Source organism: Coregonus lavaretus (assembly GCF_964263955.1).
Source record: "Coregonus lavaretus genome assembly, chromosome: 16".
Lineage (NCBI taxonomy): Eukaryota > Metazoa > Chordata > Actinopteri > Salmoniformes > Salmonidae > Coregonus > Coregonus lavaretus.
The window spans coordinates 32,712,828-32,740,757 of record NC_140003.1 but is presented as its reverse complement, the minus strand read 5'-3'; the positions used below and the strand labels follow the sequence as shown (position 1 = coordinate 32,740,757).

General features: G+C 41.2%; 1 protein-coding gene across 1 annotated transcript; it reads right to left on the bottom strand.

Moving 5' to 3' along the window:
- Positions 1-2,557: 2,557 nt before the first annotated feature.
- tbx15 (T-box transcription factor 15) lies at positions 2,558-25,790 on the bottom strand (the record flags this gene model as incomplete). Its single annotated transcript, XM_084179376.1, has 8 exons — positions 2,558-3,384; positions 4,822-4,919; positions 6,262-6,326; positions 6,623-6,790; positions 8,353-8,524; positions 15,345-15,446; positions 18,854-19,061; positions 25,595-25,790. The coding sequence occupies 8 exons, from the start codon at positions 25,788-25,790 to the stop codon at positions 2,558-2,560; spliced, it is 1,836 nt and encodes a 611-aa protein (XP_084035502.1).
- Between the last annotated feature and the right edge of the window lie 2,140 nt (positions 25,791-27,930).

The following is a 27,930-nucleotide window of genomic DNA, read 5'->3' as shown; positions in this document are numbered from 1 at the left end:
TCTCTCTCTCTCTCTCTCTCTCTCTCTCTCTCTCTCTCTCTCTCTCTCTCTCTCTCTCGCTCTCTCTCTCTCTCTCCAATGTTCAAATGATTACGAGCTGCATTCCTCTGAAAGGTGGCATATTTATGTCCAGCCATCCACAACAATAGGGCTGTGTGTTACATTATGCACATGGGCTTGGTTCCTTTCCTCTCTGGTAGACAGAACCAGCAGGACTGGGCTTGATTCCTTTCCTCTCTGGTAGACAGAACCAGCAGGACTGGGCTAGATTCCTTTCCTCTCTGGTAGACAGAACCAGCAGGACTGGGCTTGATTCCTTTCCTCTCTGGTAGACAGAACCAGCAGGACTGGGCTTGATTCCTTTCCTCTCTGGTAGACAGAACCAGCAGGACTGGGCTTGATTCCTTTCCTCTCTGGTAGACAGAACCAGCAGGACTGGGCTTGATTCCTTTCCTCTCTGGTAGACAGAACCAGCAGGACTGGGCTTGATTCCTTTCCTCTCTGGTAGACAGAACCAGCAGGACTGGGCTTGATTCCTTTCCTCTCTGGTAGACAGAACCAGCAGGACTGGGCTTGATTCCTTTCCTCTCTGGTAGACAGAACCAGCAGGACTGGGCTTGATTCCTTTCCTCTCTGGTAGACAGAACCAGCAGGACTGGGCTTGATTCCTTTCCTCTCTGGTAGACAGAACCAGCAGGACTGGGCTTGATTCCTTTCCTCTCTGGTAGACAGAACCAGCAGGACTGGGCTTGGTTCCTTTCCTCTCTGGTAGACAGAACCAGCAGGACTGGGCTTGATTCCTTTCCTCTCTGGTAGACAGAACCAGCAGGACTGGGCTTGATTCCTTTCCTCTCTGGTAGACAGAACCAGCAGGACTGGGCTGGGTTTTTTCCTATTTCAGTTTGATAGATGTGTTGAGTCATTGGTTCAAACCAACGAGAGCAGATGTGTTTACAGGACCTTAAGCTTGTGATAATAAAGAAGACCATTCTTGGAAACTTTTTCTAAAATACATGATATGCTGGTACATCTTTCTACATCTTTACTGTTCCATACTTTTATAGTTATAGTATTGCAGATTTCTGATGATAAAGCCACAGTCAGTAAGATGTCCTATTATTTAAACTAATGAAATAAACCCCATGGATTTCGAATAACATGATACCATTTGGTAAAATATCATTGTAATTGCTAGCAAGGGATATTTGCATAAGAAAATGTCAGGGGATGCATTTGCTCTATTCTTTGTGTTTTTGTTAGTGGTCCACTCTTTGATGGTAAGCGCATCTTATAGAGTGACAGCTGTAAATGAATCAAAACCATGTAAATGATTTTAAATGTTTATTGAACTTTAATGTGCTTGGCACCTGTATTTACAGTTTTTTAAAAGGCCTTTCTAAAGAATATTTGTGATATTTCCCTTTTTTCAACACATTTGTTTTCATGATAGATTGGCCCATATAATTGTATTATTGCTTGGCACTTAAATACGCTTATCTACAACACACCAAAACATACTTTCATTACTCTGTTTTCCTATTGTATATTTATAACATTTCACACAACAACTTTAAAGCTTATGGTTTTTACTTGCATTCACCATCTTATATATGCTTTTTAAAAGGTAATCCACTCAAAATTGTGAAGCCATTCCAGTCCGAGAGGAAAGGAGTTGATAAGATTGTGGTGATTTCACTGTATGGTCAGTGCCCCCTTGAACAGAGCCTCTCGTCCAGCATGTCCACTGAGAGGTGCAGGGCCAACAACTAGGCCCCGTCAGACACACATAGTTCCTCCGTCACCCTGACCTTTAGGTCTTTGACTTCATCCCTCCAGTATGTGCTGTATGATATTATATTCACCCTCTGTGCCTCGACCATCATCCTCCCTTCATCTCCTCTGAGTGGCCAGAGGGGAAAACCTTCATATTTTATCAGGCACTGTTAATATCCACAACCCTCTCAGTTCTCTCCCAATGTTGCCACAACGCTATAGAATAATGTTGCATAACTGTCCTGATAAAACTAGAGATGTGGAGGTGAAGTTTCTGGATCACACGAAGCCCCTGTCACATCCTGTCCGGGGCTGGATAGAGTCCATAGCAACAAGGCTGAGTTACTGTATAGGCTGTCATTACTATTGCACCATAACAAATGAATGGGTTCACTCCTGAGAATCCCTGCACAGTAAGAGTATATGGGCTCCTCTCCTTCACGGATCCCTCTGTGTGTCCCTAATAGTGGGGTTAGTGTTCTGAACAGTCACTGAGAGAGTCAGGTATAAGGTTTCACTTCGCCTTTTAACACTATTGTGGTAATTAAATAACAGTTTCACTCCCTTGTTTAAAGCCTGTTGGGGGGGAAATCAAAACAACAAACATCATGAGATGAAAAGTCATTTTTTGAAAGGTTCACTTTGCGGGCTACCTCAGTATTACAAACACTAAATGTAAAATGACTTAACATCAATAGCACATCTTAGATAACAGATTTATCGTAGAAGAAACATAACTTGTTGAAATACAGTGAAAATTGGGTCAGAAGTGAGATCCTAGTTTTTACACTATGTGCATGGACATCTGAGAGGAGGAGCCATACTGACGGCCATCACAGGAGCTAGCCCCCTGCTGGCCAGCAGAGGGATTTCCGATCATGTGCACGCTGTCTATGCCACCGTTGGACAGGTACTGGCGCTCGGCAAACGCCCCGGCAGGGGAAGAGGAACACAGGAGGCCGCCCTGGGGCTTCTCGGGGCTGGCGGCCAGACGAGGGGAGGTGGGGAAGTTGTATCCATACAGGTTGTAGGGGTTGTGGAGTGAGAAGGCGTTGTAGGACCCCTGTTGCACATGGTGGTGGCCCCCGCTGAACATGTGGGCGGATGAGGGGGAGGAGCCAGAAGAGGAGGAGCCAGAGGCGGAGCTAGCGCCTGCCTGCATCACATACTGCAGCTGGGAGGATGGGAACGAGTTCAGCTGACCTCCATAGGCATCCATCTTCCCGCCAGCGCTTCCACTGCTGCCTCCGGACAGAGAGCCATGGCCGCCCCCCTGCATTCCCGCAGCAATCAGGGAGGAAGTCCTCTGGGGCAGGAAGGATTCAGACTGCTGGGTGGAGGCCACAGTGCCCCCTGCTGCCTGGAGGCGTCCATAGGAGCTGTCGGCCAGGCCCCCGTAGCCCTGCAGGGCCGCCATGTTGCTGCGGGCGCAGGCCGGGTACTCAGACAAGCCCATGCTGCAGAGCTGGCTCTCCCTGCAGCCCACGTTGAAGGTGTTGGGGGCCAGGTGGAAGGTGGGCGGTGAGCAGGAGGGGGACAGGAGGTGAGCTGCGCCAGAAGGGGAGGGGGTTCCTGTGCTGGAGGTGGTGGGAGAGGTACCCGTGCTTCCTCCTGAAAAACACACAGAGACACACACACACAACGCAAAGACAGTGAGACAGAGCCAGCGCTACGGAGTGAAACAACAACACAAACACTGGCCAACAGTCACACTCTGAGAGTATCTCTCATTTCAGCCATTGGACCTTTCGCCGCCAAAATGTCTCCTTCCAGCGACTGCTGCCGTTTGATCCTAACCGGTCAAATAAGTGAGTGATGTTTAAGGCTGGCGCATAAGCAACTTAATTCACATGTATTAAAGAATTCGATATTACACTTACTTGTGAGTTGCAGCTGACTTCACCACCTCGACTTGCTCAACATCTGATTTTAAGGACTAATTGCATGACCGCATTACTTCTTTGAAATAGTACTATTTATGGGATCTTAAACCCTCTCATAAATAACAGTACTTGTTTCTGAGCATAAATGTGGCTTCAGTTTGGTACAGTACATGTCTGGTCAACAGAGCTCCGAGCTTGCCCCTTTTCTCACAGAATCATGCATTCATAATTTAGACATGTATGAACGTAAAAATAAAAAACTAATCTTGGCACAGGTTAACATGCAATAAGTCAAGCTTTTGGAATCACATATTTCTTTATTAATGAGAATTTGGCCCGCATTCATTTTGTTAAAATTCAGTTTGAAACCAGCTAAAGAAAAGAAGAAACACTGCATAACTAACTAGATCAGGATTCTCTCTTGGCCAGAGTTCTGATTCTGACTGCACCATATGCCTTCGATAATACTGCTGTGCTGTTCTGTTCAGCTCAGCTCAGTTCTGCAAGTTTCTGTTGGTCAGGAGAGGAGGATATCACAGTGATGTCATGTTTTCCTTTCTGGTCGGGGTTAGAGCAGCTTCAGCGTTGCTGAGGGGAACTGTTGATTACCCCGCTGAAAGGGCGTCTGGTGCCGCTGGCGGGGTGGGGGTGCTCAGTCCTTACGGAGCGCCCAAAGTTCATCAGCGGCGCGAGGACTTTAATTAACGTCTAATCGGTTTGGAGGAGTTTGTGATAACAAACAGATGTCAGCACAGACAAAATACTGAGTGGCGTAACGTCATCATGACCTCGGAGAAAGGAGTGCTGAGGAAATCGGCTTGCTTTAAGCATCGGGGCCTGTGATACGAGCCATGACTAAGACACTGTGCTGAGCTGTACTCGCTGGGGAGAGACGCATGCGGCTTTCACTGATACCGCTCACGTCACAAAGCAGTCCAAAAGCCACAGGGTTCATTTAATTATTTTATTTTCAAGGTCCTGCAGAATGTGAAAAGTTCAGCACATTCCAAGTCAGACAGACATGCCAAAAGTGATGACCAGTGATGACCAGACTGATGAAGGACATAGATAATTGATGTGTTGTGAGGTAAGGGAAAGGTATGCAGTGACAGTGAGAGAGTGTAGATGGGAGATTAGGACATAGTTTAGATACAGTTTTACACACCTTGCTGTTTCTGCATGTTGGTGAAGTCCTCAAACGTGAGTGTCCTCACAGGCGGTCTCCAGAACGCATACGTCTCCATGATCGCCTCCAGACCAGTCCTGTGTGAGAGAGAGAACGAGAGACTGAAACAGTGGAAGAAAAAAAAAAGAGGGTCAGTGTGAGGGATGGGTTGCGTACATAAAACATAACAAGGGCGGGCAAGAGAAAGAGGAAGGAAGAGTTGTGACGGGAAAACAGATAGTCAAAAGAGCGAGAGAGGGACATAGAGAAAGGAGGGAGTATAAGTGAGAGAGGTTGGAAAGAGAGAGGGAGAGAAGGAGAAGTGGAGTCAGACGGAGGAAACTGAAGCCATTAAAAGGAGCAGGTTTTTACTGTGATCATAAATCTGGGTGACATTTCATCTTGAACACGGTTCTCCTTCCTGCGTGATTTACTCCTGTGTGCCCCGCTGGGCCCTATCCCAGCGAGGGCCTGTCCCGACCATGTTATTTTAGGGCCAGTAACTCCCGGGCCATTCCAGCTCGTTAGCGCACTACGCTAATCACACAGGCCCTGGCCATCAGTGCGCTCATTCATAGCACTCAAGACCAAAACCCAACAAATAAGCTATGCCCTGTTTTACCTCATAAAGTTATGTGTCACCAGGCAAAATCCAATTGACGACATAATCCTAATTTAATGCCTGAGACAGATCTGTATTAACATATAAATTAAAAGAGGAGAACCAACTCAGTAGTTAATTTAGCTTGTGTAATATGTCACTGTTTTGATTGATTTCAGATCGCTATAATGTGGCATTACTCTGCACAGTTTAACAGTGATGAGGTAAATTACTACCATGAGCAGAGTTAGGATATGTGTAAGGATAAATACATTTTCTGTCTATAAATATCTTATTCCTGCATAATCTTTTAATCTGTACTTTTCAGCAATGAAATTCTAATGCTAGTTCATAAATCCGGCACTCTATTGTTTGAAAAATGAAAAAATATGTCTCAAATATCTGTGCCAATAATGCGCTCCAGATGGGATTGGAGCTTTCATGTGCTGAGGGTCTGGTTCAGTGTTTCCCCCGCTATATATGATAATTCAGACACACAGACAGACAGACAGACAGAGAGAGAAAGAGAGACACAGAGAGAGAGAGACACACAGAGAGAGAGGCAGACAGACACACAGACAGACAGAGAAAAGGAGGGAAAGAGAGAGAGCCCTACCCAAAACATGTGGTTCTATCTCAGATGTAATGGGGTTTTCTTGGCAGGGGAGAGAGTGACTGATTTTATATGGAGCAGCATATGGGATTAGGAGGTATCTCCAGGGGATTATTTCCATATTAAAGGCCACGTTGGAGAAAAATAATGATTTGCGCCGCACAGCATGGCAAACGCTGAATCATGTTGTATTACATGGACCTCGTGTTACTGGAGAAATATATACCTGTTTCTGCCTGAATCCCGAAATCCTTTAGCAAATGGGTTGCGGTCGATCTTTAGTCTTGTTATCTGCATGAAAGAAAAACATTACAATCAAAACACATGACATACCGATGACTAATGCACATGTTGGAGAGGGAAGAAACGGGTCAATATATTTTTTATATAATTTTTTTATCGAAGAGGGACTGAAGGGATGTATGAATGAATAAAGAATTTCATGAAAATCTGAATTTGAGTTAATAATAATAATAATTGGTCATTTTTCATTCATACTGAATTTATGTTCACTTCCAGAATTGAAAATGTATTGACCCTAAGCCTGGTGCAGATAGACCCATTGAGAAAGGTGTCTGGTCTCAGACCTGTTGGTTCTGGTAGGCGGTGACGGTGGTGAAGACAGTCTCAGGGAAGCTGAAGGTCTTCACTCCCTCTCCGCTGGGAATAGGCTTGGTGGGGGACAGGTCACTGCTGAAGTCCTTCCTGATTACATGGACACGAGGCTGGTACTTATGCATGGAGTGGAGGATGATCTGAAACCACAGAGAGATCGTAATGGTTATATTCTCTCTCTGTGTGTGTGTGTGTGTGTGTGTGTGTGTGTGTGTGTGTGTGTGTGTGTGTGTGTGTGTGTGTGTGTGTGTGTGTGTGTGTGTGTGTGTCTACACAAGTCTGAATTCATATCAGGGCTATATAATTAAGAGGAACATGAGTCCACACTTCTAATGAGAGAGGGTGGTAAGGTAAGTATTTAACACCAGACAGCAGGCGGCTCAGCCTTTCCTCCGGCTCTCTGTCTGCTCTTGATTACAGCCGAGTGAGAAAGCCTCCCTGGAGCCACAGACAACTAAGGGGGTCATTTCAAACAGAGATTGGGGAAACAGTACCGAATAACAGTGACAGTAAATGTCATATTCTAGCAAGGCCCCCCCACCCCATCATCTTCACCTTGCCCCCCTGCTCGGCCCACGGGACCCCGCAGTTAGGGCCGGGATTCTGAGTCCTGCCTGTGCCTGAGTCAGGTCAGCCCCGCCCCCGTCACACGTACACACACTGAGCTCACAACAACACAGAGCAGCCAAGGGTCTTATCTGACGGATCTCTTGTCAAAACAATACATGTAGTAATGGCATTAAGGCAATAGGCCTACTGTAACAATGCAGTGAATTCAGTGACATATGTATATCTAATTTATGAATCACAAGTAAAAGCCAATCAGCAGCACAACGAGACATGAAACAGATGATTAATAACCAATAGCCACCACTGTTGATGGAGAGGTTTGGTAGTAGTCAGAGGAAGAAGAGAAGAGAGATGGGACAGATACCCGCCTATCTGCGGTGAGGTTTCCCACACAGGAAGTTACAAAGTTAATTTCCTCTCGCCTCGAGGCCTCCAGGGGAACAAAGGCCTTATAATGAGTCTGTGGGAGAGGAAAAAGGGGCCTTGCCTGACTCCCCTCAAAATACGCGCCCACTGCTGCATCTGTTATTACATTTGTCACAAGAACGGACCTGCGATAGAATCCGCTGGCCGGGTGGAAAACAGGCTCATATGAGGACCAGGGTGTGCCAGCCCAACAGCGCCCCACAGGCAGCCATTTTGAGAGCAGATTCTAAATTATGTATCCCTCCGTCATGGGGAGGTTGGGTCCGTCTTGAGTGATGACATTACCTGGCATCCCTAAATCAGGACCTCAATGGAGAAATGGATTTGCACTGGCTCTTCTGAATGTTTCAACAACCTGGTAATCAAAGCAATCTGGCCTGTAACAGCACTGAGTTCATGTCATGAGGAGATCCATCATGTGCCATAACTACATCACGACCGATCGACTGTTTCAGTATCAGTCGATAAAGGCCGAAGTAGCAAAAACAGTCTCTCTTCTTCTCTAAGAATAGTCTTATCTATACATGGGTGGGGTGAAGTAAATTCCACTATTATAATGTAAAGCACTTTGAGAAATACTGAAACAGTACAATTACTAATATATCTTTATATTAGTGTAGAAGTGTTAAAGTGTTAAAGTGTACAGGTGTAGGAGGGAGGCAAGAGTATGGTATGTCAAGTTAAGCCGGCTCACCGGCTCACTCACATGGCCCTGGTCGTCCAGCTCGTTGTTGGTGAGTTTGAGTTTGTCGAAGCTGACCACCTGCCTCATCCAGGTGTCTCCAGAGGCCAGAGAGTCTGGGTGGATGTAGACCCGCGGGGGCACAGGGGAGTCCGCGTTCCCCGCCACCATCCACTTGGAGCTGTGGTACACATATCTGGAGGACAGACACACAGTGACAGACGTATCAGCACCAAACCTTATTTCACATTTCTTTCTCTGTTTTTTTCCACAGGTTTTGCATGTTATTGGGAAGCATTGAAGTCTTGGACATCATGTGTCATGTGTTTCAGATGCAGAGCGTGTTCACAATAGAGACATCAAATATCCCCACACACACTACATATGCTTTTAATGACATATTACCAATTAAGCTTAGTCATAACATTTGATGTTGTATTGTGAGTTACGGTACAATATGGCTGCCCCGCCCAGCATAGTGCATTCCCCTCACTGACTGACTGACTGACTGACTGAAGCACGAGGGGGATTCCAGTCCACTGTAGCCCCAGCCACAGCTGTTTGCCTTTAGTTCTGGCCATGCGGACAGTTGAAAGTGCTTACTTGCAACGCCTCTGCCAAAGTCATCATTCAGTGGTAAAACATGGACAAAACTGTCATTTGGCCACTTTGTTATTGACTAGCAACACAACCCTCTCGTCTCTCTCTCTCTCTCTCTCTCTCCACACACACACACACACACACACACACACACAGACCCGACCCCAGACCAAACACACACACAGAATGCCAGGCGTTTGTGTAATTTCCTGTTTGGAGTGCTGTTTAGGGTTAAGCTCTGTGTAGCAGGGAAAGTGTTAAGGAAGAGAGAAACCTTAGCCCCAAACAGGACTGGAAATTTGATTAGTCCCCTTTCATCTTCCATAAATCTGCCATCTGGCTCCAGCACAATCAATAAAGATCAGACTTTATGTGACACCCTTTGGACAGATGGGGGGGGGGGGGGGGGCAAGCCTCCTCATCCAACACCATACTTCCTATACACACACACACACAGACACACACACACAGACAGACCACCGACGCAACATATGTATGCATGCAACGCATGAAACAGATCTATACTTTTATGGACACACAGAAATTCAGACTGACACATACATTAAAAGACTCACACACACTTGCCAAACCCAGGCTGTATATTGGGTTACCTTACTGACAGAGTAAGTATCACTGTTACATTACCCTACAAGGTTGACTGGTGTGTGTCCGAGTTTGCATCATCAAGTCAAGTCCTCATATGTAAACGTGTTTTCTTGTGTGTGTGTGTGTGTGTGTGTGTGTGTGTGTGTGTGTGTGTGTGTGTGTGTGTGTGTGTGTGTGTGTGTGTGTGTGTGTGTGTGTGTGCGCATGTGTGTGTATGTGCTCACATATAGTGGACAGTCCATTTTAAGAGGTAGACATTGCTGTTGTTTTTGATTCAAACTTAAAACTTCCCAACTGTCCACATAAAAGAGACTTAATATATAGAGATTTAACGAGTCCAGAATAAACGAGACATTCCTAAAGAGAGGCAGAGAGCCTAAGTAAAGCAAGTAAAGACTGTATTTCCAGACCCCAACTCTATGAGAACTATGATACATTCCAGTGACAGCTCAGAGCTCAGTTTACAAAGCCCTGTGGTAAAGTCCCGAGCCAGAATGAAAATCCTATTTAAATTTACAAGATCTTTTGGCTTCTAAAAATCTTCCATGATATTTGGATTCTCTAGACCGTTCCCTCTTAGGCAAATGCTTCAGTCAGTGAGAGAGCCAGGGTTCTACTGTGCTTCGATGAAAAATGTAAATAAACAACTTGGGAAAATAATACATAATGTTTAACTACTGAAAATGCATTGTTAAAGTGGTTCCTCAGTGTTCCATTCAAGACAGCCAAGTTCTGTTTCTCAAATAAAACGATAAACATAGTAAAGATGTCTGTAACAATAATAACATTAATGCATGTTATTGATATATAAACTGAAGATGTACTCTGTGTTCAATTTGAGATAAAAGAAAACAAAGGCATGGAAACCCATCTGTAGCGCTGCTATAACATTAATGCAACTATGACACTGCCGTTTTGTCTGTTGCTCTGACACATTACCAATGTATGACACATTAAACTGCGTTCTGAGGTAGCTGAGATAGTAAAGCCTTTTTTCAATAACTTACGTACATAAAACTAGTATTCCACCATGGTCAAAGTGGTTTACAGTAAAAATATGTTTTGCCATTTACACACTGAATAAAGCTATCAACATTATGGTCTCACTCGAACCATAAACACATCATGATAAATACTTTTCATTCTCCTCTGGTGTCCTTCTCTGGAACACCAGACATTGTGCTCTATGCCAGAAATTCATTCAAATACTTTGACTGGAGATATCCATCTATCCCCAAGATGGACATACAGTAAAAGCCATTGTTTTAAGTTCCATTCAGATTTATGTGCATATCTGCATTTCTTATCACCATGTGAAATGTGCAAAGATCTGTGCATGTTTTGTTTTTGTTCTTGGTCAACTACTCTCCATCATAAAATACACAACAACAGTTGATCAATAGTAGGCTATATCGTCCAAGTTGGGGGTAGAGACTATTTTGGTTTGACTGAATTATAACATCAATCTCAGACACAGAGAGTGTCATGTTCCAAATAACATGTGTTGTATATAATGTACAATGCCTTCAGAAAGTATTCACACCCCTTTACATTTTCCACATTTTGTTGTGTTACAGCCTGAATTTAAAATTGATTAAACATAGATGTTTTGTCACTGGCCTACACACAATACCCAATCATGTCAAAGTGGAATAATCTTTTGGGAAATGTTTATAAATTAAATAACAATGAAAAGCTGAAATGTCTTAGGTCAATACGTATTCAACCCCTTTGTTATGGCAAGTCTAAATAAGATCAGGAGTAAAAATGTCCAATGGTTTTCCAATGCCTCGCAAAGAAGGGCACCTGTTGGTATATGGGTAAAATAAAATAAAGCAGACATTGAATATCCCTTTGAGCATGGTGAAGTTATTAATTACACTTTGGATGGTATATCAATACACTCAGTCACTACAAAGATACAGGCGTCCTTCCAAACTCAGTTGCCGGAGAGGAAGGAAACCGCTCAGCGATTTCACCATGAGGCCACAGGTGACTTTAAAACAGTTACAGAGTTTAATGGCTGTGATAGGAGAAAACTGAGGATGGATCAACAACATTGTAGTTACTCCACAATACTAACTAACCTAATTGACAGAGTGAAAAGAAGGAAGCCTGTACAGAATATAAATATTCCAAAACATGCATCCTGTTTGCATGCAACAAGGCACTAAAGTAAAACTGCAGAAAATGTGGCAAAGCAATTAACTTTTTGTCCTGAATACAAAGTATCATGTTATGGGAATGCTTGTAATCATTAAGGACTGGGGAATTTTTTCAGAATTAAAAAGAAACGGAATTGAGCTAAGCACAGAAAAAGTCCTAAAGGAAAACCTGGTTCAGTCTACTTTCCACCAGACACTGGGAGATGAATTCACCTTTCAGCAGGACAATTCCCTAAAACAAATCTACACTGGAATTGCTTACCAAGAAGACAGTGAACGTTCCTGAGTGGCCAAGTTACAGTTTTGACTTACAGTACCAGTTAGAAAATTTGAACACACCTACTCATTCCAGGGTTTTTCTTTATTTTTACTATTTTCTATATTGTAGAATAATAGTGAAGACATCAAAACTATGAAATAGCACATATGTAATCATGTAATAACCAATAAATCTATTTTATATAGGAGATTCTTCAAAGTGGCCATAATTTGCCTTGATGACAGCTTTGCACACTCTCAACCAGCTTCATGAGGTAGTCACCTGGAATGCATTTCAATTAACAGGTGTGCATTGTAAAAAGTTAATTTTTGGAATTTCTTTCCTTCCTAATGCGTTTGAGCCAATCAGGGGTTGTGACAAGGTAGGGGTGACAAGACAGCCCTATTTGGTAAAAGACCAAGTCCATATCATGGCAAGAACAGCTCAAATAAGCAAAGAGAAATGACAGTCCATCATTACTTTAAGACATGAAGGTCAGTCAATCCGGAAAATGTCAAGAACTTTGAAAGTTTCTTCAAGTGCAGTCGCAAAAACCATTAAGCGCTATGATGAAACTGGCTCTCATGAGGACCGCCACAGGAAAGGAAGACTCAGAGTTCTCTCTTCTGCAGAGGATAAGTTCATTAGCATTAAATGCATCTCAGATTGCAGCCCAAATAAATCCTTCACAGAGTTCAAGTAACAGACACATCTCAACATCAACTGTTCAGAGGAGACAGCGTGAATCAGGCCTTCATGGTCGAATTGCTGCAAAGAAACCACTACTAAAGGACACTAATAAGAAGAAGAGACTTGCTTGGGCCAAGAAACATGAGCAATGGACATTAGACCGGTGGAAATCTGTCCTTTGGTCTGATGAGTCCAAATTTGAGATTTTTGGTTCCAACCGCCGTGTCTTTGTGAGACGCAGAGTAGGTGAACGGATGATCTCCGCATGAGGTCGGCCTCCACAATCACCCGACCTCAACCAAATTGAGATGGTTTGGGATGAGTTGGACCGCAGAGGGAAGGAAAAGCAGCCAACAAGTGCTCAGCATATGTGGGAACTCCTTCAAGACTGTTGGAAAAGCATTCCTCATGAAGCTGGTTGAGAGAATGCTAAGAGTGTGCAAAGCTGTAATCAAGGCAAAGGGTGGCTACTTTTAAGAATCTAAAATCTAAAATATATTTTGATTTGTTTAACACTTTTTTGGTTACTACATGATTCCATATTTGTTATTTAATAGTTTTGATGTCTTCACTATTATTCTACAATGTAGAAAACAGTACAAATAAAGAAAAACCCAGGAATGAGTAGGTGTGTCCAAACTTTTGACTTGTACTGTAAATCTATTTGAAAATCTATGGCACAACCTGAAAATACTTGTCTAGAAATGATCAACAACTAATTTGACAGAGCTTGAAGAATTTTGAAAAGAATAATGGGAAAATGTTGCAAAATCCAGGTGTGGAAAGCTCTTAGAGATTTACCCAGAAAGACGCACAGCTGTAATCGCTGCCAAAGGTGCTTCTACAAAGTATTGACTCAGGCGTGTGAATACTTATGTAAATGAGATATTTCTGTATTTCATTTTCAATAAATGAGTTACAATTTCTAAAAACATGTTTTCACATTGTCATTATAGGGTATTGTGTGTAGATGGGTGCAACTTTTCTTTTTTATTTGATCCATTTTGAATTCAGGATGTAAAACATCTAAATGTGGAATAAGTCAAGGTGTATGAATACATTCTGAAGGCACTGTATGTGTACAGTGGCTTGCGAAAGTATTCACCCCCCTTGGCATTTTTCAAATTTTGTTGCTTTACAACCTGGAATTAAAATGGATTTTTTGGGGGGGTTGTATCATTTGATTTACACAACATGCCTACCACTTTGAAGATGCAAAATATTTCTTATTGTGAAACAAACAAGAAATAAGACAAAAAAACAGAAAACTTGAGCGTGCATAACTATTCACCCCCCCCAAAGTTAATACTTTGTAGAGCCACCTTTTGCAGCAATTACTGCTGCAAGTCTCTTGGGGTATGTCTCTATAAGCTTGGCATATCTAGCCACTGGGATTTTTGCCCATTCTTCAAGGCAAAACTGCTCCAGCTCCTTCAAGTTGGATGGGTTCCGCTGGTGTAGAGCAATCTTTAATTCATACCACAGATTCTCAATTGGATTGAGGTCTGGGCTTTGATTAGGCCATTCCAATACATTTAAATGTTTCCCCTTAAATCACTCAAGTGTTGCTTTAGCAGTATGTTTAGGGTCATTGTCCTGCTGGAAGGTGAACCTCCGTCCCAGTCTCAAATCTCTGGAAGACTGAAACAGGTTTCCCTCAAGAATTTCCCTGTATTTAGCGCCATCCGTCATTCCTTCAATTCTGACCAGTTTCCCAGTCCCTGCCGATGAAAAACATCCCCACAACATGATGCTGCCACCACCATGCTTCACTGTGGGGATGGTGTTCTCGGGGTGATGAGAGGTGTTGGGTTTGCGCCAGACATAGCGTTTTCCTTGATGGCCAAAAAGCTCAATTTTAGTCTCATCTGACCAGAGTACCTTCTTCCATATGTTTGGGGAGTCTCCCACATGCCTTTTGGTGAACACCAAACGTGTTTGCTTATTTTTTTCTTTAAGCAATGGCTTTTTCTGGTCACTCTTCCGTAAAGCCCAGCTCTGTGGAGTGTATAACTTAAAGTGGTCCATTGGACAGATACTCCAATCTCCGCTGTGGAGCTTTGCAGCTCCTTCAGGGTTATCTTTGGTCTCTTTGTTGCCTCTCTGATTAATGCCCTTGCCTGGCCGGTGAGTTTTGGTGGGCGGCCCTCTCTTGGCAGGTTTGTTGTGGTGCCATATTCTTTCCATTTTTTTATAATGGATTTAATGGTGCTCCGTGGGATGTTCAAAGTTTTGGATATTTTTTATATATATACTGAGATCATGTGACAGATCATGTGACATTTAGATTGCACACAGGTGGACTTTATTTAACTAATTATATGACTTCTTACAGTAATTGGTTGGACCAGATCTTATTTAGGGGCTTCATAGCAAAGGGGGTGAATACATATGCACGCACCACTTTTCCATTATTTATTGTTTTGAATTTTTTGAAACAAGTAATTTTTTTCATTTCACTTCACCAATTTGGACTATTTTGTGTATGTCCATTACATGAAATCCAAATAAAAATCCATTTAAATTACAGGTTGTAATGCAACAAAATAGGAAAACCGCCAAGGGGGATGAATACTTTTGCAAGGCACTGTACGTCCTTGCATTCATCATTGTACACATCCATCTGAAGGGGGATGTTAGGAAATGTTAGGATGGGCTAAGAAGTGTGAGCATACCTTAAGAAGATAGGAGCATACCTGTATCTCTTATTGTCCACAGGAATAATGTCCATGGCTATGTAATACTGCTGATGGGGGTCCAGACCCACAATCTTTACTCTCATCGCAGGGAACATCCGCCTTAGAGAGGAGGACAGAGAGAGAGAGAGAGAGAGAGAGAGAGAGTGATATTAGAAAACTAGCTTGCAAAGTTTAACATTGGATTATGAGTATCAGCATTAAAAAAGGAAAAAGAAACCCTGCACCATGCAGACATTAAGTAAAATTCCACTCATGTCACTCGAAATACATTCTAGTGCACCACTGGGCAAATCACTGGGAAAATTCACAACATCCAAGAGAGGGACAAGGTTTGAAGTTTGACCAATGTCTCGCCAGTCATATGAGGTCATTTTCACCCTTCATCCCATCATAACAGCGCCTAGATGCACAATTTTATGATAATTCATTAAAATGTCTATCAACATTGCATGTCTTCATTAAATAAATATTATTCAGATGAAAGAAAATAGGTCATTTTATCATCAAAGAAGATTGAAACTGTCTTAATGCACGAGCTGGCAACAAACTCACTCTTCCTTGAAAATGTGCACCCAATCATGAGAAGTTTTTTTAGTAATTCGACGCAAACCAAACCAGGAAAATAAGTTTAAAATGCAAACAGACGCCATATTAAAAGTAGGACTGCATACACAGAGACATTTTCAAGTTAATTCCTCGTTTTACACTTCAAAAGCTGCATTTTATTTTTATTTCAACGTCATACATCTTTGCCCTCATAATGAGAAAAGAGGGCTGTTTTCTTACTTCCTTCCTCGTATGAATTTATAGGCTTATTATTAGCAGAGCCATGAAATAGATGCAGCTAGTTGTGTAAACTCTAGGCCTACTGCATTTAAACAGGGACTGATTCTATTTATGGGGTGATTAACAATGTAAATCTGATTAATGAATATCATGAAAACAACGTTGATCATATATTGTTTAGGTAAATCTGATTTATGGTTTAACTGTAAAGTTAGTGTACATTATTAACAGAAGAGCAAACCGAACTGAACAGCTAATCATGGCTACCTGGACTATTTGCACTGCCCCCCCCACCCCCACCCCATCTTTTTACGCTGCTGCTGCTCTGTTAATTATTTATGCATAGTCACGTTAACTCTACCCACATGTACATATTACCTCAACTACCTCAACTAGCCGGTGCCCCTACACATTGACTCTGCACCGGTACCCCCCTGTATATATAGCCTCCCTACTGTTATTTTATTTTACTTCTGCTCTTTTTTTCTCAACACTTTTTTGTTGTTGTTTTATTTTACTTTTTATGAAAAAATTAATGCATTGTTGGTTAAGGGCTGTAAGTAAGCATTTCACTGTAATGTCTACACCTGTTGTATTCGGCGCATGTGGCCAATAAAATTTGATTTGATTTGATTTGATTTGAAAATACAACTTAACAACTTCACAGCACAACTTCAGAATATTATGTAACTTGATATTGGCCTGCCAAAAGACAATTCAACACGCGGTCCTTGCCATTTCTCCATAAAAACATGTAGACTAATTGGTCAGCTTCAAATAAATTAAGATCGACAAAAAGAATCAGTGGATATCTAGTTTAACTAAATGGAAAGCATTTTCAAATGAGAAGAGAAATATGCGCATCCCCATGTTAGGCCATAGGACCTTCCGCTCTGCCCTCGCTCTCTTACAATGCATGTTACATAGTCAGAGGAATTATCATAGGCCTATGTTTGTTAAATGTGATTCATATCATAATATTTTTGTTGTTAAAATTAATATTGTACTATCTTCTGTTGTTAAAAGTAGTAGGTCTATATTAGCCTGTAAATAGCCTAGACTAGATGGGGAGAAATCTAAATGCTTGATGCTGATGTTTTTACTGGGCCTCTATTTCTCTTTAATTTACATTAAATTGTAACCTAAAACATAACAAATATTTCTGATCCATTAAAATTATTTGAAATTGTTTTTGTGTTGAAGTCTCTGAACTCAAAACAGGGTGTTGAAATGGCCTTAAAGGAGTAGTTCACTATTTTACAACTTGATGTTAGATGTTTCCTCACCCTGAAAGTAGTCTATGGCCAGGAGAAACCGTAATCCATGGTTCAGTTCTCTTTAAACCACTACAAACTTCAGCTAACTTTAGCCACCACAAGTTAACAATCAATGGAAGTGATGAAGGCATGTGAGCATGTTTTTCTATTGCCAAATCACCTTTAAGTAACATCAAACCAAATATGGAGTTGATTTGAATTGATTTCAGGTGATTTGGACATTTAAAAAGAAAATGACATGCTCACATCCCCCCATCACTTCCATTGATTGTTAGCTTGTGGTGGCTAAGGTTAGCTGAAGTTTGTAGTGGCTGTTTAAAGAAAACTGAACCATGGATTACAGTTTCTGTAAAATCAAGTGGCCTTTGAAACTTAAGTCAGTTAGGCCTAGGTTAGATGAACCGCTTCACCTTCTAGCTGTAAATACCCTAATTTTGAAATAAACAAATATGTAAATAGGTTTATAATGTATTATAAACTATAGACCTACAGAGGAACATGCTTTCCCAATGTTTTCATTTGTTTTATGGAGGAAAAAGTCATACCCTAGACCACTTTACTGTTGGGCTTACTTTGTGAATAAGTGGACTTCATAAGTTTCCTTGATGGCAAACAAATAAATCAAGCAATAAGTTCCCTTCTCATATTGCTTGATCGTAAAATTCCAAATGGACGGGAAATACAATGGCGCTCCCGGCGAGAGCGCGTGGGGGAAAGGTCTTCCTGAGAACAGTGTAGGTTTAGTTATATGCTCGGTTTGGGTTGTAATTGCTACCCAAAAGAGCAAGAAAACCGAAAACATGTTTCAAAGAGATTAATTAGAAACAGTTCCTTTCTTCGCCGGCTATTCTCTGACATCAGCCATGGAATACCCTCACACTTCATGTCTGGCCTGTGACTGGAGCGGCCCTCGCACGTCCGGAGCCCTTTCCCCCATGTGCAACACATTAGCACCCCTCAAAAACATAGCGTGCTACAGGGGTAATTCCCATAGCGCACGGGCGTCTTTTGTGCAAATCTAGGCTCGGTGTGCGTGTGTGTGTACAAGACTGTGTGTGTGTGTGTGTGTGTGTGTGTGTGTGTGTGTGTGTGTGTGTGTGTGTGTGTGTGTGTGTGTGTGTGTGTGTGTGTGGACATATAGACTATGCACACTGGTCTCCTGATGCTATAGTCCACACGCTGTGAGGAAGAAATATGTTTTTAATAACTTGGAAAATGTAGCAATTATAATTAATTTCTGGGTTTGCACAGAACTTCATAAACAATTTTGCGTCATCGGAGGCAATGCACCTAGTCGTAAAAACCTATAGTAGGCTAGGCCATATGCCTAGTCTATCCTATAGTAGGCCCACACAGAATATATGTGCAGCGCAGCCTATTCCTAGAAGGAAATATAATATCAGATGAGTCCTTTAAATCATAAATATGCAGTAGCTGCTTTACCTCCCTGCTTTAGTGATGATCATCTCTGTGCCAATTTCATGGAAGCGCTTCCAGAGGTCTGCGCACTGCAGCTCCACCTGAATCTCCTCCATTGAGGCAGCTGGAGACGGCTCGCAGGCCGCCGGGGCCAGCTCCGCGGGGGAGCCGAAGGAGCACGACGTCCTCTCCGCCAAACCCTCGCCGTCTGATCCGGGGCTTGCCTCCGAATCTATGGAGATTAACAAGATTATGAAAATGTAGCCAAGGTAAAGCGGGGGCCTTAGGAAAATTGGCCTTGAGTATTGACCTCTTTTTTACGGTCTCTGGTATTGCCCGTTGAGGCCAAATCACCTGCAGCATGAAATCAGACAAAGCACCAAAACTGAAGAAAATTGAAATCTGACTAAAACTATTCAATTTGCGTTCGAAATGTCATAAAGTATCCACAAGGGTAACGCGTGCGTCAAACGAAATGGGTATTTTAACATGAAAAAAAACATGCCCACAAACAAAATTAAAAAGCTAAAAAATTAACCCAACTGAATGCCACGCCACAGTTAATGAGAGCATAAAAATATAAAGTATGCCTAACAGCCTCTTGCCCATATGAATGTAAGACGTATTATTCAAATAAACATACACAGGAACTACAAACTTTAATTTATATTACTTTGTCTATAGTCTGATGTCAGATATTACTACGACATATGAAAAGGACCCACAACAAAGTTATAACAAAGTTATTATATTTTTTACCATGAAATCTCTAATAGAGGCAACACAATAAGAACAACGAAAATGGCAAAAGAAGTGTAGCCTACATAAACAACATGAACAGACGAAATTTCCCAGATTAGCTGTTCCAGATCTTAGTTTCCAAATAAAGCCTTGGAATCCAAAAGGGTTCCAAACGGGCTCTTTGGCTGTCCCCATAGGAGACCCTTTTTTGGTTCCAGGTATAACCGTTTTGGGTTTCATGTGGAATCCTCAGTGGAAAGGGTACTACATGGAACCCAAAAGGTTTCTACCTGGAACCAAAAGGGTTCTTCAACGAGGCCATCCGAAGAACCCTTTTAGGTTATAGATAGCACTTATTTTTTTCTAAGAGTGTAGGCTTACATTACTATAGGCTGCAGCATTTAATGTTCGATATGGAGAACACTATTTAGTGAAAAATACAATTCACCATTTATGAGCTCATAAATTGAAACGTTTTGAGTTCTATACAGCCTACTGTAAAGTTATGAATTATATTTCTTATTAATGTACTTGTCTCCTCTGTTAGTATGTGCCAATATGTAATATTATATTATTTATTGAGGTCCCTGACATGAGTAGGTTGCTTTGGCAGGACACACCAAGTAAGCAGGGTTATGCAGATGCAGGACTGCTAAAGACTGGAGTGTGGCCCAGGACTAACCACCAAGTGATCACCAGCCCCAAAACAAGAGACAAGAGCATGGAGTGGAGACATGAAGGCACGGCAGGCAGGACAGCTACACCACAGAGACAGGGATGCGAGAGAGAGAGAGAGAGAGAGAGAGAGAGAGAGAGAGAGAGAGAGAGAGAGAGAGAGAGAGAGAGAGAGAGAGAGAGAGAGAGAGAGAGAGAGAGAGAGAGAGAGAGAGAGAGAGAGAGAGAGAGAGAGAGAGAGAGAGAGGGGTGCAGAAAAGGGGAGTGGGATATTTAGAGGAGAGACTTTTTGTCATCCTCTTGAGAGATCCTTTCAGCGTATTGGCGGTGATGATCCTCTCTCTCACACCCTGTGTGAGCCGGAGAACATGGCAGACAGAGTGACTGTTGATTTGGCCCATACAGCCCCACAGCCGTCAGCCACACAGTGGGAGAGGCCAAACCAGATATTTGCAATCATGACTGCCTGGCTGCTGCTGTCGTCTCAGGCCTTTGCTGTCATCAAGCTGCGCCGCGTGGATCCTCCAGCACTCACTGAGTCACCACGCTGTCCCTCATATGTTACCAGACCAGTCCCTTTCCACCACAGCTATCCCATTGTCCCCCTCCTCACTGACAGCCTACTCTGTCTCACCCACTATAACCAGTCAGTAGAGAAGAGCAACACAAGTGTGAGAAACAACACACATCTGTTCCACATTACACAGGATATTGCTGGGTAAAAAGAGACATATCGAAAGAGAAATGTGGAGACAATGAGAGAGATGGAGTGAGAGGAAGGGAGGGACAAATACATATATTTAAGGAAGTAGCACCTCACTGCAGCTAATAGAGAGAAAGGTGGAAGCAGAGTCAAAAATCTGGTGCTAACCTCAAGTGCATGATTAATGCTGACCAACTACAATCAAAGACAGTTGTCCAATAAAGACTGCACCAATCTCTACTAAACTATGGAGAAGAGCACTCACTTTTTCAAAAACCCTTTAAACTAACTTGTGGTTAGGCACAGAGAAATCAGCTTTTGTCACAACAAGAAATCCAGATAGTTTGAATGTGAATTATAACACTTTAAAAGGTGCAAAGAATATTATGGATTTTAGCTTCTTATTCTGACACACAAACTCATTCACTATGTAATGATCTAGTTTGAAAAACCATGTTAAGAATAAAATCATACTTTTTTTAAACTAACAAACGTGTGTGACTATTGAATTGGAACAATGGACTATTCACATAGTATGACTGATCTGTTCATTGGTGATCATTACACACTTGCCTTACAAGGTAAAGCCCTTCCTATGGAAACAGGTTTATGAATAGAAGATGCATTTAATACAGTTGTAACAGGCTGGGTAAGTAGCAATCTACCAACCATGAAATCGAAGAGTAACCCAATCCACAAGCAGAACCACCTGTTTCTACATGCATTTAATTCAGACCCATGTTAGGGAGAGGCAATAAAATGAAGATTTAACCGTTTTAATAGTGCACACATCTGTTTTCTTACATTTGGGCTTTTCTTCTCAGAGGCAGAATTTTTAAAGTTGGGTCTCTAATGGTTCAGAGATAATTAGTACCAAGTGACAATTTATATATCATACATTATATAATATATTATTATATAGAATAGGTTAAAATATTTAACCACAGAGCTAAATGAAGTATGGACAGAATAATCACAAAATCACAAATATATGTTTTAAAATAAAGATTCAGCAGTTCAGTGACAGTAGCCTATGCCTGTCTCTTAAAATCCAGTGTCACCCCATAGACTATAAAAATAAAAATAAAAGTCTAAATGATTATCCATAATATAATGACAGATTCCCTGTGTGAGACAGACATGCTATACAAGCCATTTAGTAATAGGCTATCATTAAGAGTGAGATTAAAGGCAATCTGCAATATGTTATATATATTTATTTGTAAATCCACAATGAAAAGTACTCTGTCTTATTATTCCAGGTTTTTATGTTCTCTCTCGCACGCACACAAACACACACCTGACAGTGCTGATATTTACATTTCAGGCAGGCAATTTAATATTGATAATAGTCCTTGCTTTGGAGGGGAAATTCTGCAGATAGGCCTACATGTGCTTATCTGAAACTAAGGTAATGTTTGTCATACATGTTGGTTCTCTGGGAAACACATTGTGATTAATTCAGTTTAAGCTATTGTGTGGTGTTCTCACAATTTTGATCTATTCTCCCAATACTTGTCTTTCAATAAGAATGTTATATGGCCATGTCGGTTTGAAAGCTTCACATGGAGGCAAAATCATTAAGTAAAAAGACTAAACCGCACAAACTGACCACAGGGACGAGCTGTTTTCAATGATGGCTGGTCTACGCGTCAACTGGAGGCTAGTCAAGGCTGGATACTCTCCCACACTGCTCGCAATGCTGCCAGGAATCTGGCTCATAACGACTTGGAGCCCGTGGAGACAACGTGACTTTTCAATTAACGACGACCCTAACTGAAACAGCTCATGTGAAACCGTGGAGGGTATATAACCTGTGCTTGACTGATTGACTCGCTGTCAAATTGTCAATGGTAGTACTGATACCCTGCATCTCAGCTGTGAACTAATTTAGTTCGGTTCTCCTCATTTGTGAGGCATCCACCAAATGCACAACACTTGGCGGCTGGCGCGTTTCAGACAGCAGCCTCTGTGCTCGAGGGTCCGTCATTTTGCTGAAGGCTTCTCAACCATGCAGCTTGACCCGGCCTCTACAATGAATTGTAAAATTATAAATAAATATGTAGATCATAAAGCCATGCACGTGACGCTAAATTAACCAAATAAGATACATATATATTTAGGCACATAGCCTATAATGCCAAATAGCAGGGCTAGTTTTAAACCCTTTTAGATCATTAATTCAGGCCTATATATTTGATAAAAAGCAGGAGGGACTTCGCGTATGGTCTATAGGCTACAAGGCCTATTGTGAATCCAATTGTAATGGGGATTGTTGGCTTACGTGTCTGTTGAAATTCAATGTAGTCTATAAGGACCTGAGAGGAGATATATCCATTCATATTAGGCCTAGAATTCATATTTGAGGCCTGAGATGGTTGGAATAGGCCAGGGTATGGAATATCTCCATCGTGATTTAGTTAATAAAGTAAGGTTATTCAAGCTCGAAGCCTCAAGATTGAGTCATTGATGTCTGCTTTTGACATCAGTCTCTCTTCGATAAGTTCAATGCAATGTTCTTCAATTCAAACCTGCTCCAAATCCCTCAAAACGTAGAAAAGACGAGACATTTGTGACATATAAATCCCAGAAGCGTTAGTTTTAGGTTTGCATACATATTTTGCCGTCTTTGTAAATAAATTAGAAAATTCTAGCATATAAAATGAGAGATAGGCCTATCCTATCTTGAATATAATGTGACTTGCTAGGAATGCAATAACTTCGACTTATTGAAAATCCTGATAGTCTAGGCTACTTTCTTTGGCTTGTTACAACATGTCCAACAAATTAAAAGCGATAGAAAGATGTAAAAATAGTTGGATATTTCCGATTTATGGATATGAAATGTTTTGACAATAATAGAAAGCCTGCGTGAATCATAGCAGGCCATTCAAATTAGCCTGAGCATTTCGATTTTGGGATTGTGGCATACACAATTCATATTATCAATTTGAATGAAATATACATTGATGTCCCAATTCTGCTTTATTCTTTATAAAAGCTATTCTTTAGACGCACCATTGCTCATATAGGTGAGTGCCACTTGGAGATTGAGGCCCGAGTCTCTACCCAATCGACGTTTTTCCTATAGCGAATACACTGCATTTTATTTTATTTTAAACATAACAAAATCATATTAAGACTCAATAATTGACTGAAAGCTGTGTTGGTGTTTTCCTTCGACTTAAAGTAATCCACTGAACACATTTTGAGTAGGCCTATAGGCCAAACACAGACGGGGGTTGCGTGTCCTTAACTTCATATAGCGAAATAGTTTATATTATTGGAAAAATAAACCAATAAAACTTTATAATACAAATAGTTTAAACGTACGTTTTATTGGCCTATTGTTTCCCAAATAGGAAAAATGATGGCGTTAGACTAGGTCTACATATGCTGCACGAAATTAGAATAGAAAATACAGGGCACACAGGCTAACCAAGTGCAAACAACACACACACTCTCTTCACACACGCACACACGCATTGTTTTATATTATACTTGGACTCACAATTTTGATATATATATATATAAGAAACCCAGATTTGGCCTTTGATGGCCTATTTCTATGATATCTTGTATGTGGCACGCTGCAAAAATGAATGATTTGCATTGAATCCCAGAAACTACACTAAATCGTGCAACTTTGCTGCCAATGTAGGCCTACCACATCTCTGCCAAATATCTCTCTCAATTGAAGACCATCTTAATATGTAAATATTAATTACAATTGACCATGTCTCCACTGGGGTCACCGATATGGCCAATTGTATTGTATCAATAGAGACCCACTGGGCACACACTGGTTGAATCAACGTTGTTTCCACGTCATTTCAATGAAATGACATTGAACCAACGTGTAATAGACGTTGAATTTACGTCTTTGCCCAGTGGGGAGGCACAAGTGAAATAGATTTTACGCAGCTAGGCCTAGTGGAGAGGGGACACTGGCCTCACATGCGACCTGTATTTTTTACCAATATGTAGTAATTTGTAAAACAATGGTAATACAACTTTTAAGGTAACCATTTATGATATGAATGAATATAGTTGTGCAATAAGAAAATGAACCGTGACCTTCCGCGAGAGGCTACTACATTTTTCTGCGTGCTTCATGGTCTACTGACAGGCCAATTAATTTGTTAAAGCAATGGTTATTGTACAAAATCAATATTTTGGGGTTAACTTCTTTGATAATTTACACAATGTTAATACACCACTATTAGGCCAACGGTATATAGTTATGTTAAACTACAAACATATATTATTTATGGACACTATTAGCCTACAGAAGTAGGCTACTATATTATTCCACATTAGTTATCTGAGGAAAAAGTCAAAGGACTCGTTATCTTTGATATTACATTATAGTCATTTAGCAAACGCTCTTATCCAGAGGGACTTACAGTTAGTGAATGCATACATCTTTTTTTTCATACTGGTCCCCCGTGGGAATCGAACCCACAACCCTGGCGTTGCAAGCGCCATGCTCTACCAACTGAGCTACACGGGACTATAGATGGTGATGAAATAGTTGCATTTTCTGTATTCCTCTATTCCATGAGATATAATCCGTAGTTTTGTGATGTAAGCATAACAATATTCAACAACCCCAAAATATGAAGTAATGGTGGTTACGCACTGACCAGGGTCGATATCTAGACAAGGGTCGTCGCCGTCTCCTAATTGTCCGTTGGTGGCGAGGCTCTCCATAGACAACTCCAGCTCCTTTTCCTCCCAGCCGCGGAGCTTTCTCTTCTTGTTTGACCCAATCAGGGCTTCCACCGAAAAGGCGTGCGCTCTTGAGCTCAGAGCAGCGGCAGATCGCCTCCTGTCACTCATTTCTCCCAAGGCAAATCCACAAGAGGGAAAACAAAAACTCAGTCCACTCAGTGAGCGCAAGGAAAATGCGAACGTCAATGTTTACAACGGTGCAAAAAGTCACCAATAACGAAAGTAATCCAAAAACTATGTCTATAAATGGTGTTTCAAACCTCTAACGATATGATATGCCATCCCTACGTCGCATTTGATTGCTCGAAAGTAATGCTATCTATCGCTTTTGTCTCTCCGTCCAGCTTTCCTGCCACTTCCTTTTTCTCTTTCTGTCCTTCTCCCCCCTCTCTGATTGATACTCACTTCTGGAGAACGTTTTTTTCCGAAGCGTTAAGTGCAACCCTCTCGCTCACTGTCAAATCCCGCGCGTCCAATGAGAAGCCTGGAAAGAGAGAGAGCCAAAATGTGTCAACCAATTGCAGATGAGAGAAATAACAACTCCTGGAAGTGGAATCCGAAACTGGACCCTCGTAACTGACCATCCAGCACTAAATTGACATCGTCAGGGGTTTATGGAAAAAATAGGACTACATTTATTTGATAAATATAATAAAAATTGTTCCCGAGAGTGAAATAGCTAATATTCCCATTCCAATAATTAAACATGACCTACAAATATGTTACTAAAATTGATTAAAATTACATATTTATCTATGTATAGTTGTGCAATGATAAATTGTCACTGAAAGCCTCCATACACAGCTACTGGATGTGCCAAGACGTTATGCGTAAAGTGCCGGGAACAAGTTATTTTTTCCAACTAATCACATTTTCTAATACGTCGGTATATAAAGGTTGGCTTCCTCATTTTGATAAGGGTCCAATATAGGACCTCTCACTGTCTTCTTATCACGTATCATAACCTACTGCACGAGTAGGGCTTTATTTGATTACAAAATTAGCATATTTAATTAAGTTATATTAGAGCTTCATGAACAGCTGAAAATCAGAGTGAGCTCGAGGACCATGACAGGTGGCCTGGTCAGAAGCATGATTATTTGTTTGAGGGGAAAATATAGAAGAGAATATTGATCTTTACCAACTTATTGAAACGTTGTATCTATAGCTGTATACGGTGTACTAGAAGACACTGATAACAAGGCTTAAGATTCGTTTTATTTTCATCTATTCTTTTCCCGCATGTTGCTGGTAGAGTCAGGGCGCAATTGGGAGGCCAAATATAGAAAACTGTTTAGCAAAGCCATCTAAATAGCCTATCTAATGCATAACGTTTACACACTCAAACATTTAAAAAAGGGGTTGGCAATGTTTTCTTATCATATCTTTCAAAGTGGAGAAGATTTGACAAACGGAATAGAATTGTAATTATTGAGTTATTACAAGGTTTTTATGGTAGACCTAATCATATTTACTATTTGACTATAGCCTAATCAATACATTACAGGATTTTTCAGAAAACGTGAGTGTGCCACTAGAAAAAAAGAGACGGTACAAACACGTATGAAATATGTCCTATATATGGTGGGTTAATGTTGAACTAAGCAGTGTTATCTAGTTATGTGGGCCCGCTATAAAGCATTTGTGCAAACATTTAGTATCAGAGATAAAACAACAGTGCACAAGACATACCATGAATAAACTTACTTGTAGATCACTTTTTTTATTAGGAAAGTTTTTAGTTTGAGACCCCTTGACTCGAATCAAACGAGGTTTCCATGGGCGAAGACACACCACGTATAGAAAATAAAAAGTCGCTTGGTAAACCATTCATTTCAAACAAGCATGACATTTATTTTATTATTATAATTAATGTAGGCTACGTATTGTTGTATGTTTCTGCCTAAAGATTTGAGGATACTCTAATTAAAAGCGCTGTATAACAAATTAAATTAATTATAAAATAATTATTCTAAAATTAATATCAAAATGTAAACAATAGTCTTGGAGTTATGGTAAAACTATAATTTCATAGACCTACAAAATTACAAACTTTTGGTTGCATATTAGTCTATCATTTGATGATGAAATTATCCTACAGTCTAAATGCAAACCTGGTGCAGCAACGAAACTAACTGGACTCCCTGGGTCCTGGATAAATAAACTGCCGATCAATCACCAGCTGAGAATTACTCGTTAATGATGCATGAATATAGGCTATTAATTCAGAGTAAATAATAATTAAATA